Source organism: Prinia subflava, chromosome 2 (genome assembly GCF_021018805.1).
Source record: "Prinia subflava isolate CZ2003 ecotype Zambia chromosome 2, Cam_Psub_1.2, whole genome shotgun sequence".
Taxonomy (NCBI): Eukaryota; Metazoa; Chordata; class Aves; order Passeriformes; family Cisticolidae; genus Prinia; species Prinia subflava.
The window spans coordinates 66,455,689-66,475,306 of record NC_086248.1 but is presented as its reverse complement, the minus strand read 5'-3'; the positions used below and the strand labels follow the sequence as shown (position 1 = coordinate 66,475,306).

Below are 19,618 nucleotides of genomic sequence, written 5' to 3'. Positions count from 1 at the left end.
GGGTTGGAATACATCAAAATAAATTGAACACTTAAATTTTCTGAAATGACAACAGCTTCATTGCATTCATATGCTAGAGTCCATAAGCCTGGAATGTGATTCAAACCTAATTCTAATGAGAAACCCATTAGTTATGCTCTTACTGTAGTGAGCCTCATACAAATGAAAAAACTTCTACTCATTAAATTCTCTGCTGGACTGAAACCTCAGGTGTCTAGGATACAAGCTGATAACTAGCTACAACTTTCAAACCACTGCTAAGACAACAGGATAATTCCCTCTCTCCAATTTAATCTACTACTGACATGAAAAACACAAAGGAGACAAAAAAAAATATTTCTCCTTCATATGTAACACCAGTAAGCAAAATGTTATGTCACAAGACAAGGACTCCTGTTCCTGCAAGGGCTTCAAGAATATGTACTGTAAAACTCCTTGTCAAGATGAACAGATGATTATGTTAATAGTGTCTCATGGGAATGAAATACAAGTCAAATACATAGATCTTTCTCACATATTTTCATTTACTTTTCTGAAATATCTTGTTCTGTAGGCCAGTTTCATTAGCAAACAGCACCTAGTGATTATAATAAACGGCCTAATACGGGAGTATGAGTTAGATGTCAAATTCCACAAAACCTTGTCTCAGATTACTTAAATCTAAAGACAAAGTACATGTACTCTGTATAAATATGGGTTATAAATAAGCATTTTAAAGTTGTGAAATAACACCCAAGAGCATGATGAAGTGGAATTAATTTCCATCACACTTTCAGCACTGTAGTTATGACTTGTGGGTTTTTTTTGTAACATCTTATTTTTTATCACAGTAAGTAAAACTCTGAGTTTTTATTTCCAAAAGTTTTGCAGCTAATAATTTTCATCTCTTTTCAAATGTTTCTGATTACAAGATGATTTATTCCAGCAATGTGTCCTATAGTCATGTCTGTACCTTGCTTTGTATTAGGCCCTAAAACCTTCGTTGTCATCCTTTACTTAATCCTTCCTTAAATAGCAGTGGTATCTATATTTTCAAAATATCTTGCTTTGAAAATAATGTATTGAAGAGTCTTTAAAATATCCTACCTTTCCTTCATCCATCGGATTGTCACTAATGTGGACAACAGGTCCTGGGTGAGATTTGGATGACCTAAAAAAGGAAATATTTCTATTAAAAAAAAATTTGTCCCCTGCCCTAAATGTATCTCAAAATAATTGGAAGTAATACAGATTCTGGACATGCAGACTCCATGTAAGCAAGTTGTGACATTTCAAAATAGAGTTACTTTCGCTTTTATCTTCAAGCCTATAAACCCCGTGTGTGTTTGTAGACACTTAGTTTCTGGTTTAAGGAAAGGCTAATTTACTGCCTACCAGCAACAAAAGAGTTACCATTAGCTTTAAACCTTTTATCTCAACATCTGTTGTTACAGAATTGACACTGTAGGACAAAATGTTTGCATTGACACTGGAATACAAGATTTGTCATTATTCATAAACTGTCCAAGACAGCCACTGTTACAGTAACACAGAACTAACACTTTGTGTGGACTTCTTGCCATTGAAGAAGATGGACTAATAAAGAACTGTGTTTGCTTCAACACCCTTTGGCAAGTGATGGACTTCATGTATTTTTGAAAGTAGACGTGCTGGGAACAAAACACCAGCACAGGAAGAGCAGCACACAACTACATCTTTCTCCCACAAACCACTATATTTGTACATACAACTTTAACATTAAAAAAAGGAGATGCAGTGACAATAGCTATAAAATGTATTTTGCTCTTGGAATAGACTTATCTAAATTTGCATTTCAGAAAGTCACTGCCAACTCAGAAGACATCAGCCCTCTTAAAAAATGTGTTATCTTTACACTTTGGTCTTTAATCCCCAACTGGAGAAGTGACATGTCTGCCCAAGTACCAGCTACACCATATTTAAATGCCTATTGTTTTTTCTTCTATTTTATCCCCACACATAGTGATTTTTACATCTATTTCTATACTGCCTATTTTGTCTATTTCCATGTCTACCCCAAGAATATGATAAAATACTTCTAAAAGACAGAAACATATTAACATTAGCACTTCACATTTTTTAAAATATCTACATGACTTTATATTTTGATAGTGTATGTAGTGCAGTAAGGTGAATATGGAGGCCTCTTTAGATAACAGTGATATTCCTGCAACTGATGGGATTCCAACAACATCTGGGACACTGCTGTTCCCTCCCCTCCACAGACCAAACTTGTTTAAACTCACAGTTCAATGGCTTTATTCCACATGATGACATAGCCTGAGAGAGTAAAGGATTCCACATTGACAATGTGAATGTTTCCTCTTTCAGTGCCCACATATAGCCATTTGCTTTGGAAAGGCAGGTGACAAAATGTTATCCTGAAAGAGAAAGCCACCAAAAAGTCATTAAAGAAATGTCTTTCTGCTATCCTACAGTATGCTACCACAAGGTAGAAATAAGACAATAGGCAAACAGAAGCATGTAAGACAAGTCTGAGGTAAAGTAGAAAAGCCAGTACATGACCAAAGTGAGAGATGAACAGACAAAATAGAACCTTAGGCTGAACAGAAAAATAGAAAGCAAGGTATTCTAAAACTCACAAATCATTAAAAAAAATTACAGTCATCTTTAAAATTTATCATATTGAACATATTTGATTTCTGTTATGTCAAAATTAAAATACAATACTCCTATAATCTACAAATCTCCATCTGGAATCTATCTACTTTCAAGTTTTAAAGAAAAAAGGATTTTAGAAGTTGCCATATGCAGATAGATCGATTTCAAGTAAGGAGATAGACAAAAGATATAACTCAAGAAAAGTAAGTTTACATGTAATGCAAATTAAAGCCTAAAGAGCAAACCTTAGAGAAATCCTAAACAAATATGAAAGTAATTTTAAAAGTAGTTTAAATTTCAGACTGTAACTTTACTTCAATCATGGTTTAATTTTCTGCCTTTTAGTTTTTTATTCTGCTAGAAGAGAGTACCTGCACAAGACTCAACAGCTAACAACTGTATGTACCAGCAGAGGACTCCTCTTTGACTGTAGCTCCAGCACAAATATTAGTATTTGAAAACCTGATTATTTCTGCCCCCTTGAGTCCTGATTATTGTTGACTATTTCTTCAGGATAAGGAAATAACGTCTGTACAAACTGACAGAATGCTGGAGTCTAGAAACTTTCTGGAAACTCTAAACCATTTTAATCTGACAGGGTTTGACATTGAAAGAAATTGCCAAACTACTTAGCTATCAAACTTGGGCTTTCAAAAATGCTTTAGTGATAAGGTAAAACAATTATTCAACAAGAATTTATTCTGTCAGCTTTAATCCTTAGCTTTACAATTTTTTTGTTCTTGTTTTCTCCCAATTGGGTTGCTTATTGCCAAATCCATGCACCACTTCACAAGCCTGTTAAGTATTTATGCAAAGAACAGCTTTAGATCCTTTGCATTTGATGCTGCATATGCACACCAACTAGAGCTGAAAGGAAAGGCTAACAGCAGCAAAGAGAGAAATTGCTATGGCTGAAGAGATGTTAATTTGCACTGCAGGTTTCAAAAGTTAAAACTTCTGTAGCGATACTACCTGGATTTAGAAGTGTACCATTTTGGGGTTTTTCACTTATTTCTTCCTAATTAGGAAATGCACTTTGCTCAAGCAAACACCTAATCTATCTGCTTTCCAACTCAATTTCTTGTCCTTGAATATTTATGCCAAAAGGCTGCACTAAATTTTTCATTGACAGAAATTTCTGTTTCACAGAAAAAACTACTACATACATGACTTAAAATGCCCTTCCAACTCAACTTGCAGAGGTTGTAACACATTTCACTAAACTGCAACCACCACATGTTGAAAACTTGTGTTTCTCCAAAACCCTTTAAAAAAAAAGTATTTTACTGGAAGCTAAAGCACATACATTGGTACACATTCCTCCTTGGCAGGCAATTACTATATACAAAGATAGAGCATAAACATAAACCTTCAGCACTCTGCAACACCACATCAGTTTTCGTGGTGCTTTTTGTGCCAGTACTCAACATGCCAAAAGCAGCTGGCAACCAGATCAGTTGGATCCAAAATCATGGCCTAGCAGCCAGAAAAAAATCATCAGTAGCAGAGTTTTAGGCTTGTCTTGATTAGCAAGTTAATATTGTTAATTACAATTGTCCAATACTTTCGTTATGAAAACCAATCTATTCCACATCATTTAATGTGGGCAAAAATAAAAGTCGGGCCTTCAGCTTTGACTGCTATAGCCCAAGGGTAACATTTAAAGAAGCTCCTCAATGTTCTTGATACTCTTCTTGAGTATGCAGGCATATTCAATTTACTGTCTCCTTTGTGCAACTGAGATTAATTTTGTCAAGAGTTAGCAAACAATGAAGTGATTCCATGCCAATATTAAATGAACAGAACAAATAGCTTCACAAAATATTTACAAACTCTCAAAGGCAGGAGGTTGAAAAGACGTCACAATTGTAAAGAACAGGCTCATAAAAGAGTTCTTAATCTTACTCCTCAAAGTATTTTACCATTCTTCTACAATCAGAGTTGTGTGATTTTTCTATAAACTAAGATACTCCTAGATCTTTTATTTCACAGAAAAACTAGTTAAATCCAAAAGGAATGGCATGTTGATCTTGCTATAAGAACCAACATGTCTCCCTGAATGCAGTAAATGTTACTCCATTTGCAAATAAAAAATATATTTACTATTTTATTTTCTTAATAAAAAAACTGTATGCCTTCCAACTTTCAGAAACTCAACTATATTTTGAATGAATGACTCATTTCAGATAACTGCATTTATGTTAAAAATTTACAGAATAGTATTTCCAACAAAGTTTATGCACCAAGCTTCTCTCCTCACTGATTAAGGCTTCATCTTAAACTACGTACATTGTAAACAACTTTGGAAGCGTTACAGTTCTCTTAAAAATTAAAAATCAGAGAATCTAGGACCATCTGAATGGCCAGCAGCCTTGTTTGTTCTGCTGAGAATTGGACTGATGATTGAAGGGATTCAAGCTCCTTTTGGGGGACGGAAACAAAAGGTTTGAGTCTTCTTGGTAATGATGCAATACTGGATTATTTGATGCTTGGCCACAGACAGCATTTTTATTTTACTGAAAAATGCAGATTTTTCTTTCAGAAACCTATCTTTTTTTTGCCACAAGATTAGAATAGACTTCATCCATAATGTATTTTAAGATCAACAGAAGCAGAACTGGACATTTAATCCTCTAGCAACTTCTACAACTCCAGCGGTCTTCTCCCTCTCTCTCTATCCACAAGTGGATATACACATGAAAGTGAAAAATAAAATCTATTTTTGAGAACACATCAAAAAGACTACAGATGAAAAAATTTTGTAGTAGTCTTCTTGCACACAAACCCCAACTGCCCAAAAACAATGTAGCAGACAAAAGCAGACTACCGTACTTTTCTCCTGTAGCAAGGCATTCTGCCCAAAAACACTAAAATAGAAGCATCTATGATTTAAAATTGTCCAGTTTTGTACATCTAAAGAGACAGCCTGGAATTGTCTGAGCCAGCAGCCACAGAAAGCAGGCTTTTGCAGGCAGTTCTTTCATGGCTCAACAGATTCCTCATGTTGTCTCCAAGGCAATTTCAGCTCCCTCAGTAAGTACATCTCGTGAAACAGACCAAAGTTTTAGCATAAACCAGTACTGGGCACAGCATGTCATTTCAAATATTTCACTTTCCCATATCTTCACAAAGAGAAAGATCCCTTTATAGAAAAAAAAATGCTTTAAGGAGATTTATTTTTTCAATGTGAAATCTACAGCAAGATTTTCATATAAACTAACATCACCACTAAAATGAGGCACTGTTATACAACTCCAAAGCAGTCAGGATAGTTTTAAATTCTCCTGCAGCTGTAATTTACTGTAAGTACAAAATCTTCCTCTTCACCACACATATATTTGCAAAGTCACTCCCTCCCCACCCCTCAAAAAAAATTAAAAAGTCAAGATTTTTCTTTCTTGCAAAATGAATTTGTAAGAGTTGAACCAATAGTTAAAGAAGAAAAAATTATATACAGAAAAGCAAATGACACACCCACAGGGAAAAAAAAAAGGTAAAATATTTACTGTCCTTACACCAATTAAAATTAATTTAGGATATTGTTCATGGGAGAGTCTTAGAAATGACAGGAGATTCTCCAGTAAGTTTTTTGTAAACCTGCTGAAAGGATTCCCCCTTTCTTAACTGCAGACTATGTATCTTTTCTGATAATCTGTCAAAGGTATTAAAAAAATCTTAATTGCTGCTGTTTCACAACATACATCAAAACAATTAATACAGCAAGTGATAATAATCCCTCTACAAGAATTTAATTACAGAAATATTAAACAACTTATTAAATTAATACATTATTTAAAGAATTAGTTTTTTAAGAGGAAATATTAAGGAAAGATGGCAGGCTGTTAACTTAACTGTATTATTATGACAGCAGAAATCCTTCTAAATTAATCTTTACCTTTTCCTCGTCTACTGCATTATGAAGTATTATACCTGCTTCAGAATTTTTCACTGCTTTAACAAAGCACAGTGACAAATACTTTGAAGTATGACAAACATTGATAACAGGTTTTGTTAAATCACTAAAATATTTCTAGTGCCTCAGGCTGTCATTCCAGGTCTGCGGTAACTGTAAGCACACAGCTGCTCAGATCATTACTGTACAGGCAAAATAAAAGCAAAAGATTAAGCCATCAAAGCTGTATGCTGTACACCTGTATCCTCAACATTTCATGTATGAGATACCACCACATAAAATTCAGAACCTGAGAAGTTTAATTCCGATATTAGCGTAGACTCCACATCCACAGACTCTTGTCAAAATCCTCCATGGGCTTAAAAAGTCCAAAGTCAATGTCAAAATGACACACTGATGGAATCAAGCAGTAGCTTTAATACCGCCTGACTGCTGCAAAGGGGTCTTTTCCCACATCTGATACCTTCAATAAGCTTAGAACACCTACCTGTACAAAAAAAGCCTCGAAGACCAGAAGGCATCTGCAGGGGAAGAAATCCTCTTCAGTGCACCCCAAAAATGTCCCACACCAAAAGAACACGTGGGTAAATGCAGTATATCATAGGAACTGAACCAGGTACTTCACTTCCATTTACATCCCTCGACAGCACTCCAAGCGGTGCTTCCCCAAACACATTGACTTGAATGGCTGCCTCCTCAGGCAGCTGAGAAGCGCCTGTGTCCAGTGTCTGAGCTGCGGGAGACACTGGTGGTGTCAAGACAGACTAAGCATGTGTCAGAGCAAGACACTCGAGTATCTTGGGAGACACAAAAAGTAGCCAGATCAGTGGCATGTCAGACACAAGAGGAGTTCACAAATATATAGTGCAGGGTGTTTCATCAGCAGAAAAAAAGTTTCAGATTTTTTGAGTGTTTTGTGTAAATTCTTTTAATACTGAAAAATTCTCTTAGTTTTCAAATCAGTTGCCTCGAAGTGGATTTGGGGAGTCACAAACTAAAAGTGCAGAAAAAAAATGGCCACGTCAGACATGTAGCCTTACCACACAAGACAGAAAAAATATTCCTATCACTGATGGAGAAGCCTGTCATTTAGGCAGAACTTAAAGACTAGAGGTAAAATTCTGCTCAAGAACGTGGCAGTTGGCCATTATATGCCTCATATCACTGTGAAAGTCACTGTGAAAAGTATAGCTAAGAGGGCAACTGAGGCAATTTAAAAAACCATTTTTCTGAAATTTGAAATTTCTCAGTGACAGGACTGGGTGTTTTGGTTCTGCCTCAGTGCTAAAGGCAGCAGAAGGCAGGTGATGCAACTGCAGTTCCATCAACCACTGACATGTGGAACTCTGCATGCATCCATGGCCTCAAGGAAACATTTTTCAAAGCAATTTGATCCTTGTGAAAGAAGCATTCACATACATGACAAATCTGGACAGGCAATACCTTAATTTTCTTTCGCTAGTTTCTTGAAACAAGATCAAACTCCTTCTAATTACATGCCCTAGGGAATCATCACTGAGTTAAATTTTTAAGCTCACTAGGTAAAAGGCTTTACATGACACCATCAAGGCAAGCAGACCCAGTGATCATTTCCTCTCACTCTGAAGCATTTCCTCTCACTCTGAAGAAAGTCACTTTAGAAAGTGTGGGGAAAAAAAAAAGAAAAGAAACCCCAAACCAAAAACTTTGTTATGCATGAAAAATGAACCAAAACCTTACAAACAAAGTCTGCCATCACTTGATTTCACAGGCAAGACAACCTGTATGTCCTTCTGCTATCCACAAAGTGGCAGAATTGGTCAGTTTATAAATTCAAGGTGAAAGAAAACTCAAGTCTGCTAAGGCACAGGCTGAGTACAAAGTTACAGTATCTAACAAGGTAAGACATGTGTCAATAGAAGTTTAAAATCTTATTATTGATAAATAAATACAAGTGGGATTTTCCACTCTCTGTAGACAGTGTTCCAAACACAATGCTAAAGCTGCTGCTCACAGCAGGACAGAAAGCCAAAGATGTTTTAAGCATAATTTGTAACTCTGAATTATGCAGTTTCATGTTGAGGAAAACTATTTAAATCCCACGGCATAGAAGTTGACATATTAAAAATTAAACTGCTATCAAGGCATTCAGGGATCGATATGCAGAGCACTTGCACAAAGCACTCAGTTCTATTTTTATGCCATTCTTGCTTTGTGACTTATCATAAAGACAAACTTTCCTTTGGCGCTAGAACTGGAATGTCAGCTCAGGAAGGATGTAAGTCTTGGATAATGGAACAAGTTTTTCATACTTGTAAACAAAGCTGGTTTGCTATGGCTAGCAAAGGGGCCTCAAATTTGTCATCCCGTGCTACTTTTTCTTTTTTTAATCAAGTTAGTCTGTCACTCCACCCTCTCAAACAGGATCTGTGAAAGTCCCTGGCTGGTTAGGGATGGATGTTTGACTTTTCACACTTTAGATCAGCATCAAGTTTAACAGTTTCTGCATGGCAGGAAACTAAAGCCAGATTAGGTATGTATATATCTATGTATGTATGTCTCACAACATGCTTCCAGTATTTACTCTAACGTTTTACCTACACTTATTTCAGAGCTAATCCAGTGTAACATTTATACCTGAGTTACAGCAAATTGGACATGGATCTTGCATTACTTGTTAACACACAACAATCTTGCATTTAACATACTTAACATCGATATGCAGATGACAAAGGAACCAGATAATTGTCCACTGAAGACATCTTAGAGAAGTACGAAACCTGAAATACTAATGTCACACACTGAATTATGCATTCTGAAAAGGGATAGTATTTAGACACTTTTAACTTGCATGACAAGTCACACAAGCAACTGTCTCTCATCATTATGTATTTTTGTCCTGGCCCCTACAGACTGAATCCTACAGTCAAGGAACAGTGGCCAAGCATGACACTGGTTTACGATCTCCTAACTCTTCTTTGGTAACTAGAACACAGAGCAGCTGCAAAACCCCCACAAATGCCACAAACAAAAGGCTAAAAAACTTAACACAGCTTGCTTTGCACTGAGCTTTTGACATCTGTCAGTAACTTCAGCTAATTGATGCATTTTACATCTAAAACCTCACCAATCCCCACTTGAGAAGACTTGCTTCAAATTACTATCACTGTTACAAAATGAGGTCAGGAGCTATGAATCCATTAATGGTCAATTTTTTATCTACACATTCTTAACTAATTTAATTTTGATTCAAAAGAAAGTGGCATCTTTCATGACTCTTGGCCCTTGCTTTTAAAGAAATGTTTTGCTCAAATCTAAGATAATGTAAGTTACCCAAAGACATTTTCCATGTATCAGAAGAAAGCCTGTAATAGCATAGAATTGTATTTAAAAGAATCGTCTCTTTCTCACCACTCCCTGTCCTTAAAAGTCATGAGTAGAGAAGCAAAAATTCACATCACTTTCCTGTCATATACTAGACTGCGTTCTGAAATAATTTACAGATTTAAAACTCAAATTTTCAGGTGAGTTTACAAAATATTAAAACACACAAGACAAGCATTTATAAACAAGCTAGCTCTCGGGTTTGTATCTTATGATGTTTAAAACACCAGAAAGTGAGGTAGCCAAATTAAATTACCAACAGGATAAAAAAATATGGAATGTAGAAACTGGGTTGCTAGACACTGGGCAGTAGTTCTTCCACATGACTAAAAAGGGAAATAGGCAGAGCTGTTAAAAGGCTGTGCCAGAAGACCACAGAATTAATTAATGAAGTCATAGCCTTATCACTTGCTTTTTAAATTCAACTTTTTAAAACATAGTTAAAGAACAGTTTTCAAGAAAATCCTTTCATCTGGGTAGCTAACAGCTACAGTTACCTTTCTATGCCAGACAACTTTTTCGTTCAAATCTAACCCTTACATATGAAATCATAATCTAGAAACAAAATCTGAATAAAAATTTGCCTGTGACAGGCTGAAGTTCAATTCTTGTTAAATAGGACACAAATATTGCTTTTCTGCAATTTCAACACACTTCCAGGTAAACCCAATCAGTTAAATAATTTTAAACCTTTGTCTCAGCAGAGTCCTAGAGCAAATACTAATGCCACTACAATCATTACTTCAGTCATATAATGAGTTCCAAAATATTTAATCTCCCTTCACAAACTGACAAAGTATCATTAGAGAAGACAGTTATAAGGCTGTGTTGCAGTACACAAAATACTTTAAATAACTCTCCTGTTTGAGAAGTTAGTTATCCTTATAAACAGATTTTAATCCCACAACATGAAGTACTTTAAAATTTTTATTAGTTAGGTTTGTAACAACTTCATGCTTGTGACTGGAGAACATAGAGGCTGAGAGGACTTTAGTCGTGCTATGGGTTGTGGTGCTACGTACGTCTGCCACCCAGGACACCGATTTCTCTGATCTGAGAAATGCTCATTATGGCCCAGCCTTGATGAACTGCACTTGGATTAAACTCCCCTTGAGCTTATCAGAAACACTGTCTGTTCCCAGGAACTAACAGGTGTCTAATGAGTATCTGTTTTTAACAAACAGCCGTGGAAATTTATTTTTCTTGTCTGAATAATAACCCAAGTGGAATAATATTTTTGTTTTTGAACAGTCAAAGATTAAAGTTACCAACTCAAATTGGCCAGAATGGAAAATTACTACAACTAAAAGCCCACTCTCTTGCTACCCCACAACAGTGGTGCAAAGTGAGACCCTTCTGAGCTCCTGATTATAAGGGGCTAATGTGTATTAAAGGCCATTGTCTAACCTATAAACCAGCAGTCCACAGTGAGATCCTTCTGAGCTCTTGATTCCCAGAAGATACGGGGCTAATGTCTACGTCTCAGACACACATAACTGGATGGCTGTGGAGCCAGCCAAGGACTGTTATTACTAACAACAAGAACTGCTGCTAAATCCAAGTACTACTGGTATTAACACACCATGAGAAAGAACAAGGTTTGGCTGGAGAAGGGGGGGTCAAGTGGAGACAGAGAAGCACTTTTCCTTGAGAAAGAATGTAACACAGTGCAATTCAAGTGCAGGAATGAGTGGCAGGAAGTGGACATGGACTATAGGGTGGGATTAAAACCAGCAAAGACCTCCAAAGCCCCCTAACATATTGCCAGAAAGGCCTGAAAGAACAGACTCTGCATAACTAACTTACATCATGAACACTCTCCTCAATAAACTTAGTTGTTAATATACAGCACAAAACTGACCTAAGAAAAGCCCATTTACTTCAGATTCCTATACCATATTGAAACTATGAGGTATAATGAATTACAAAGAACTGAGTGTTACAAAGGCCCCTATTTAGAACTATTCACCAGTGCATTTTTTTGCTGTTCAAATCAAAATATTTACCTGATAATGAAATTACATGTTATTTTATAAAAAAGTTGTATTTTAAAAACTAGTCAAAAGAAAAGAGAATATTTTAAAACATCCGGCATACCTAAGTGGCTATGACAAGATACAGATCTGGGAATCTTAAGTGTTGTGGCTACTTTTATATGTTATTATAATAGATATTTCAAAATCAAAATTGCTAGAAGAATAAGCCTTTGTCTCAAGCAATGCTTACACCACTCATGGTAACTATGGTGCTCTCATTACCTACCTTGGCAAGACAGGATTAGTAACTAAGTCAGTCACTAAAGCAACATCAGTGACCAAGAGTCCTTCCTACCCCCACTCAACTCCCTGGGATGGATTTTGCTACTGACATCATTACATTTACAGAAAAAGGACGGCTACAACTTTCACTTTGCTTAACCAAAGATACCCACACATCTAAAACTCTAAGCCAGTCTACAGCAGATTTGTACACAATCGGAATCACCTCCTCAGATACTCATTCTAAAGCATTAGTTAGAAGTCCATGCGTGGGTTTATGTGTGGTTTCAGGATACAAACCCTAATTTTATACAGACACATAAGTAGACACTGCAAGTAAGGGAAAAGACATTAAAAGAAAGGAAGGCAGAAGTAGAAAATTCAGTTTCGACACACTACTGTATCTCTCACACTTGGACAATCCTCATTAAACTAGTGGTTATAAACTGCATTTCTCTCCATTTGACTTTTATGCTGTATAAAGGAACACTGCCACTGCTTTGAGGAGAGAATTTGCCTCAGTTAACAAAGCTTTCTGTTTTCTGTGTAACAGTTTAGAATCACAGAATTGTCTGGGCCTGAAGGGATCATTAAAGATCACCTAGTCCAACTCACCTGCTGTGGGCAGGGACATCTTTCAGTAGATAGTTGATCAAAGCCCCATCCAACCTGTTCTAGAGCAGTTCCAGGGATGAGACACCCACCACTTTTCTGGGCAAGCAGTTACAGTGTCTCACCATCCTCACAGGGAAGAATTTCTTTCAACATTCAATCTGAATCTGCCCTCTTTCACTTTAAAGTCATTACCCCTTGTCCTATTCCATCAGATTTTATGCACAGTGATCATAGAAATTATTTCAGAAGGGACTTAGAATCACTTAATCCTCTATGCAAAGAAACCCCAGTAATCTGCATTTATGTTGTTCCTGATGATTTTGTTCATAAGCTGCTCTTGAAAACTACAAGGTTACCATTTCACCCACCCAACAGTTTGTTTAGCACTTAAAACGTGTGTGACATGACAGTAAGGTGTCACAGTAGGTATTACAACACTATTTAACTTTTTCTATTGCTATCTGTTACTTAAAATTTATTACTTCCTGCCCTATTGAAAAGAAATACAAGTTACAGATTATTCGGTGTTCTTTCTGTGTTCAGATAGTATCCTCTGAGCTCCTCCCGCAGTCCATCTCTAATGCATCCTGTTCAAAAGCGAACAAAGCATTCCAGCTGAGCCTTGACAAAGAAGGAATACCTCCGAAAAGGGAAGGAATACTTGCTTTTAAAACAAAGGACGCGTTTTTCAGAAATTTAGACAACCGACTTTTAGAAATTTAATAATAAATGTCTCTCTAGCTTGCTTACAATTCTATCACTTGAGTATAAAATTTTTTAGTCAAAATGCAAGTGGTTTTCAGCTACTCTGATACAAACAAGAGCTGTAACACTGCAGAATTCTGCTTTGCCATCAAGGGAGAAAAACTTCCAGACAAAACAATTGAACCAGTTTTCCTGGTTGTCTTGTTGGTGCACACCCTTTCTCTTGTTCCAAAATTCAGCTGAAGACACACATTCAAATTATTCTATCCCTCCACATTTTAAAGATGTGAAAATTGATGTTCAGCAATGCAACACAAAGTGATAGAAAAGGCATCTCAGTTTAGGTCACCAGTGCATCTTACTCCTAACTACTTTGGGGCCTAACAGATTGAAAGTAAAACCCAGTGTAAGTTTAAAAACCCAGTTTCAATTATGTACCAAGTCACGACTTGGAGTGCATCAATAAGACCTGATCTTACAACAGCAGGGATGCTAAGGGGCCCTGCAACAGTAACCAATCCCTACCGTTCCCGGTTAAACTTGAGTGAGTGAAGGATAGCCGGTCTCTTCTGGCGCAGGTTCCACAGGTGCAAGGTGTCATCAGCCAAGGCACTCACAAGAGCTCCCTAGGACAACAGAAACGTTTTAGTCAACTTGTGTTCATAACCCTAGGAACATTGTAGCACCACAGTGGAAATACATTAAATATTTATTACCAGGATGAAAAACATGTACAGGCATGTCTATCAGCACCATAGCACAGATAGGTTCTAAGTAGTAGGAATGAGATAACTGATGTGATCACACGTTGTTCAGCTCACTCCTATTTGGTTCAGTGCTGTACTGAGATGTGATGGGGAAGGAGCGTTTTCCAGTGTGTGCTCATCAGTTTCCTCATGCCCATCTCTGCAGAGAAATCAAGCAGTGAGCTGCTATCTGTGTGCTGACAAAGCTAGGGAGATCCTCTAAAAACCTGTCCCTAGCTCAAGAACAGCACTGCTGTCAGATCTCAGCTGGTACATCCCTAGAAACACACATCTGAAACTGAGGCAACATTATTCAGTTCATGTCTAAGATAGTAACTCCAGCAAAATAAAATTAACTACCTACTGAAACTGGTAGTACTATTGAAAAAGTACTTCACCACTTCCAGAGATAAACTGCAATGTTCAAGGACACTTAAAGATATTCCTAGTTCTTGCTTATACCAAAAGAGTACTCTAGAGACAAAGATATTTTCAGGAGTTAGTCAAGCATTTTCCAAAACTAAAAAAGTTAATTTATTTATAATTGTTATTACAGTTTACTCTTTGTGCTACATCACTTATATCAGCTCATTTTGATGCTTGCTTAATGAAAAAAATTAAAGAAAATGTGCTCTATATCTTCTCTGAGTGACACATAAATCATTTTACTAACCTCGTTAATCAGGAACTGAAGCTGGATTACTGCAGCTCCACTGTCATGTTGACAGTAGCATTCAACTCCTGGCCGACCAAAGCTGGAATTGGTACCATTAAGGAATAATTGTTGCATGTAACAAACAAAACACACAGCACAACCAACATTTTCACTTTCACTAATACCACATTCACACAGGCTAAAATCCTGCTTCTAGCTAGTGCCTTCACCATATCTAACCACACAGAGCTGAGTAGTTACCAAAACAGTAAATTATAAATGCCACAAAGTAACACAAAGAAATTAAACGGCCTACCTTGAAATATAAAAATTATGTATAACTGCTTAACTCACAGAGATTTAAGGGATTCTTCATCACTGAGAACTTGAAGAACAATGAAGCAGTTATTTTAACAATGTTAAATATCAGGACTAGAATTGAAATTAATCAAAATAAGCATCATGAACAAATAATTACATTTTTCAAATGCCAAAGGATCTTTCTCTCCATTTAAACATTACTTTGGGATGAAAAGAGCTGAATAATGCAAGGCTCCTTAAAAAAAGTCTGCTGTGACAGAGATAAGAAGATCAGTAGTCAAAATATGGAGGAGTCAATGGGAAATTACATATAATGTAATTTTTCAGGATCTCTGTATCAAGATTTCCTGGATTCACAGCAGCTATGAGATAGAAAAAGCTTGCTCATTTTCAATCTCACACATAAATCAGTCCTATCCATAATGAATACTGATAAAAGCAGCAGCAAAACAGATTGTTTCACTTCTCCATACTTAACACATTTTTTAGCCAAAAACATTCTGTATCTTAAATGTGGTTATGCACCTGATTCTGATACAAAATTAAGTTCTCCAATGACTTAGAGATCAGTAGAAATAAGAGAGGACTCAAGCAAACTGGTCAGTATTTCAACATCATTGCATGCCCAGGGTTTCTGGACTATAATTTGTCAGATCTGAACATTTCTTGTTTTAAAGAACGACCTTAGCTTTCAGAAGAAAATTATTCCAAAGCTGTACGCAAAAGAAGGAATATATGTAGAATTTTTTCTCTCGGTATACACTAAAAATTAATAAAACAGTACAATTCTCACCCATTCTGCAAGCTTTCCAATTACTGAGAAACCGCCGAACAAAACCAAAGCGAATAATATGTGCATTCTTAAAAAACATGTGCATTCAAACCAGACAGTTGAAAGGCTGAAGAGACTACTAGGCTGCATGCAAATCAAAACTCAAGCACATCTCCTGCTCAGCCTCTAAGCTGGTAAATAAAATGTAAGTAGAACAACAGCAGGGAAAAGTCTGCTTCAACACACTGCTATATTTTAACTTTTAAACTTGAATCACATTCTTCTAGACTAATGAATCTGCGTAACATCCAGCTAAGTGGCGAGACATACACTAGACAGATGTTGAATAATCCACCAAACTTAATACCAGCTTTCTTCCCCAGACCAAATCAGTAATTTAATTTTGTTCTGTCATGGAAGGACTTAAAGAGTCAGCAAGACTCACCTGGTTTTTTGCTTTTATTTTTCATTCTCATCAGTAAGTTTTTTTACAAAGAAGTCATCTGTATTCCAGTCACAGGTTATAGCTTAAAAAGAAGAAAAAACACGAGGAAGAGTTGTCTCCATAATCGATACCTTCCTACACAAACTCAGAGTATTTTTAATGTAAAGTCGCTGCTTTTACATTAACTATGGATCGACTACACAAATTGCCAGATTGAAAGAGCCCACAAGGAATAACATCAGTTTCAGAGCTGATTGCCTTCGGCCTTGCTCATGCATCTGCATTCACTTGAATTAATAATTTTTTTTTTTTGCAGAAGTAGACAAAAACAATTTTCAAATGTGAAATTCAAATGCTTACAGGAATTGAATTTTAAAACTTGTTTATCTGCACTGACACAGGTAGCTTTCTAATAAAAAATTTCCCCAGAAGCCCCTCCCCAGAACATTTTCCAACATAATTAAATGGAAACCTTGTTCGTAAACCCAGAGTTTATTTGGAATTGAGACTCTACAGCTACTTTGCTTCAAAATAAGAGAAATATGACCCAGAAAAATGTAAGTCCATAGACTGCTCAAGTTATTTCTTCCTTCAAATTCTATTCCTCAGATGCTTTCTGCAAGCACTTCTGATGCTAATATTTCTGGAAGCACTGTTATAACGAGTCAGTAAAAATTTCATTATTAATAATATTTCAATGTTTCCTTAAAAAAAAATTCTTCCACATTTTCCAGGACACCTGGATCATTTTTCCAGAAATCAGTAAATATGCAGCACTTGGAGTAAGATTACACAAGTTTTTAACACTCAGAGCAAATCTCTCTTTGACAAATTAGTAGAAACTTCACATCCAGATGTGAAAATAGTTTGGCCTTTTCTATAGTGCTGGCTGTCACCAAAAAAAAAAAAAATTAGTCCTCGCAGCTAGTCTTATTTAGTTCCTTTACTCAAAGATTATGTCATCTTCACTTTTTCACCTAGTAGCTAAAATTATTCTTCTCATCTCAAATTAATATCATCCTCTTAACCAGCATTAATCTTCTTTTCTAAAGCAATGTAAAGCCTCCCAGTTTTGCGGTGCATGCTGAATTGGAAAAGCACGTCACAAAGACTGACTGTGGAAGGATAATAGACGCCTGTTTAGTACATGTGAAGCATTTCTCAACCACACAAAGCAGGCAGCAGCCCAGGAAATGCAGTATGCCCAAATCCGCTGCACTCGTCTGTGTGTGCTTTAGGCAAGAGAGCTCACTGTACTAAGCAGTGATCATCTACTACATCGTCATTCCCCAAACAGGCAAAAATTATAATGAATAATGACAAGATGAGCAAAGCATTTTAATTTTGTAGACAGGAAAAACTCTCTGCCAAAGACCTAGGGTAGCTCTAGAGGAAATACTCTGCTCAGAGCAGTCTTCTAATCAAAGAGCCATCCCTGCTTCTTCAATTCCAAGCAGTTCATTCTGCAATTCCTGCTTAATCCATGATTCCAAATATTAACAACTTGGATAAATTAATAGCTTCTAAGCTGTACCTTCGAATACTGCTTCCATGTTCCCCATGCCACTGAATTAACCCTGGAAAACACTAGTATTTCATTGTCTTCATTGCCTATTTTTTGAGAAAACAAGAGACAACAGCTGTGCCTGAGAGAAGAAAAAGATAAGGTGCCCATGTCCTAGCATTAGTGCTCGTTTTCATAACTGCTAGAAGTGCAGGTCATAGACAAGGAAATCACAATATGACCTTAATTTAATATCACATAGAAGTAAATTCACTTTAATTTGTGAGAAAAAACAACATTTCCAAAAGATATTTTTTTCAAACAGGCTTCAGACCTAAGCTTACACTTCAAGCATTTCATTTAACAATATACAAGTTGTCTCCTCAAAATACTCTTTTTTAACGTTATTACTGTTGTTTATAGCTTAGCTACATAGTAGCAACTCAGTGCACATCTGCCCTCAGAAATCACATTTAAAAGAGAAAATTGATTCCACAATGTTTATCAAAGTCAGAGAAGACCAAGTCTTTTTTTTTTTTTTTTTTTTTTAACTCCTTAGTTACTCTAAGTAGGCCTAGGGACTACCGGGGCATTCTTCCCCTGTGGTTGACCCATCTGACATACAAGACAGTCCAAAATCTGTAGCTATCAATTCAACCCTAAGGCAGTCATCAAAAAAATCACAGAACAATTTAGATTCAAAAAGACCTCTTGGTTAATCAAGTCCAACCTTTGACCAATCACCATCTTATCAACTAGAGTATGGCATTGAGTGCCATGTCCAGTCTTTTCCTGAACACCTCCAGGGATGGTGACTCCACTACCTCCCTGGGCAGTCCACTCCAATGTTTAGCAACTTTTTCCATGATAGAATTCTTCCTGATATCCAAACTAAACCTTTCCTGGCACAGCTTAAGGCTATGTTCTCTTGTCCTGTCATCAGTCATTTGGGAGAAGAGGCTGACCCCCACCTGGCTACAGCCTCTCTCCAGGCAGTTGCAGAGGGTGGGAGGGTCTCCCCTGAGCCTCCTTTTCTCCAAGCTAAACACCCCCAGCTCCCTCAGCTGCTCCTCACAGCACTTGTGCTCCAGACCCTTCCCCAGCTCTGCTGCCCTTCTCTGGACAAGCTCCAGCACCTCAATGCCCTTCTTGTAGCAAGGGGCCCAGAACTGGACACAGCAGCCAAGGTGTGACCTCATCAGTGCTGGCTACAGGGGGACAATCCCTTCCCTGCTCCTGCTGGCCACAATGTTGCTGACACAGGGCACACACTGCCTGGTGTTCAGTCAGCTGTCAAAAAGCACCCCCAGGTCCTTTTCCATTGCGCAGCTTTCCAGACACTTTTCCCCAAGCCTTCAGTGTTGCACGGGGCTGTTATGATTGAAGTGTAGGCCCCGGCACCCAGCCTTGTCGAAGCTCATAGCACTGGCCTCAGTACATCGATCCAGCCGGTCCAGGTCCCTCTGCAGAGCCTTCCCACCCTCCACCTGATCAACATTCCCATCCAACTGAGCATCATCTGCAAACTTACCAAGGGTGCACTCAATCCCCTCATCCTGATCACGAGTAAAGATATTACCAGAACTGGCCCCAACGTTGAGCCCTGAGCACTTGTGACTGAACACCAACTGGACATGACACTATTCACCACCAGCCTCTAGCCTGGCCATCCAGGCAGTTT

General features: G+C 37.3%; 1 protein-coding gene across 11 annotated transcripts in view; it reads right to left on the bottom strand.

Annotated features, from left to right (window-relative positions):
• STXBP5 (syntaxin binding protein 5) overlaps positions 1–19,618 on the bottom strand; it is a 106,260-nt gene that overhangs the window by 62,765 nt on the left and 23,877 nt on the right. For 10 of the 11 annotated variants that reach the window (XM_063390342.1, XM_063390341.1, XM_063390345.1 and 7 more), the window contains 4 exons: positions 14,914–14,995; positions 14,020–14,120; positions 2,265–2,399; positions 1,087–1,150 (listed from right to left, as the gene is read on the bottom strand). In XM_063390342.1, the coding sequence (XP_063246412.1) occupies positions 1,087–1,150; positions 2,265–2,399; positions 14,020–14,120; positions 14,914–14,995 (382 nt within the window). Of the gene's footprint in view, positions 1–1,086; positions 1,151–2,264; positions 2,400–14,019; positions 14,121–14,913; positions 14,996–16,433; positions 16,481–19,618 lie in introns of those variants that run through there. The other variant, XM_063390353.1, reaches the window with a different exon arrangement.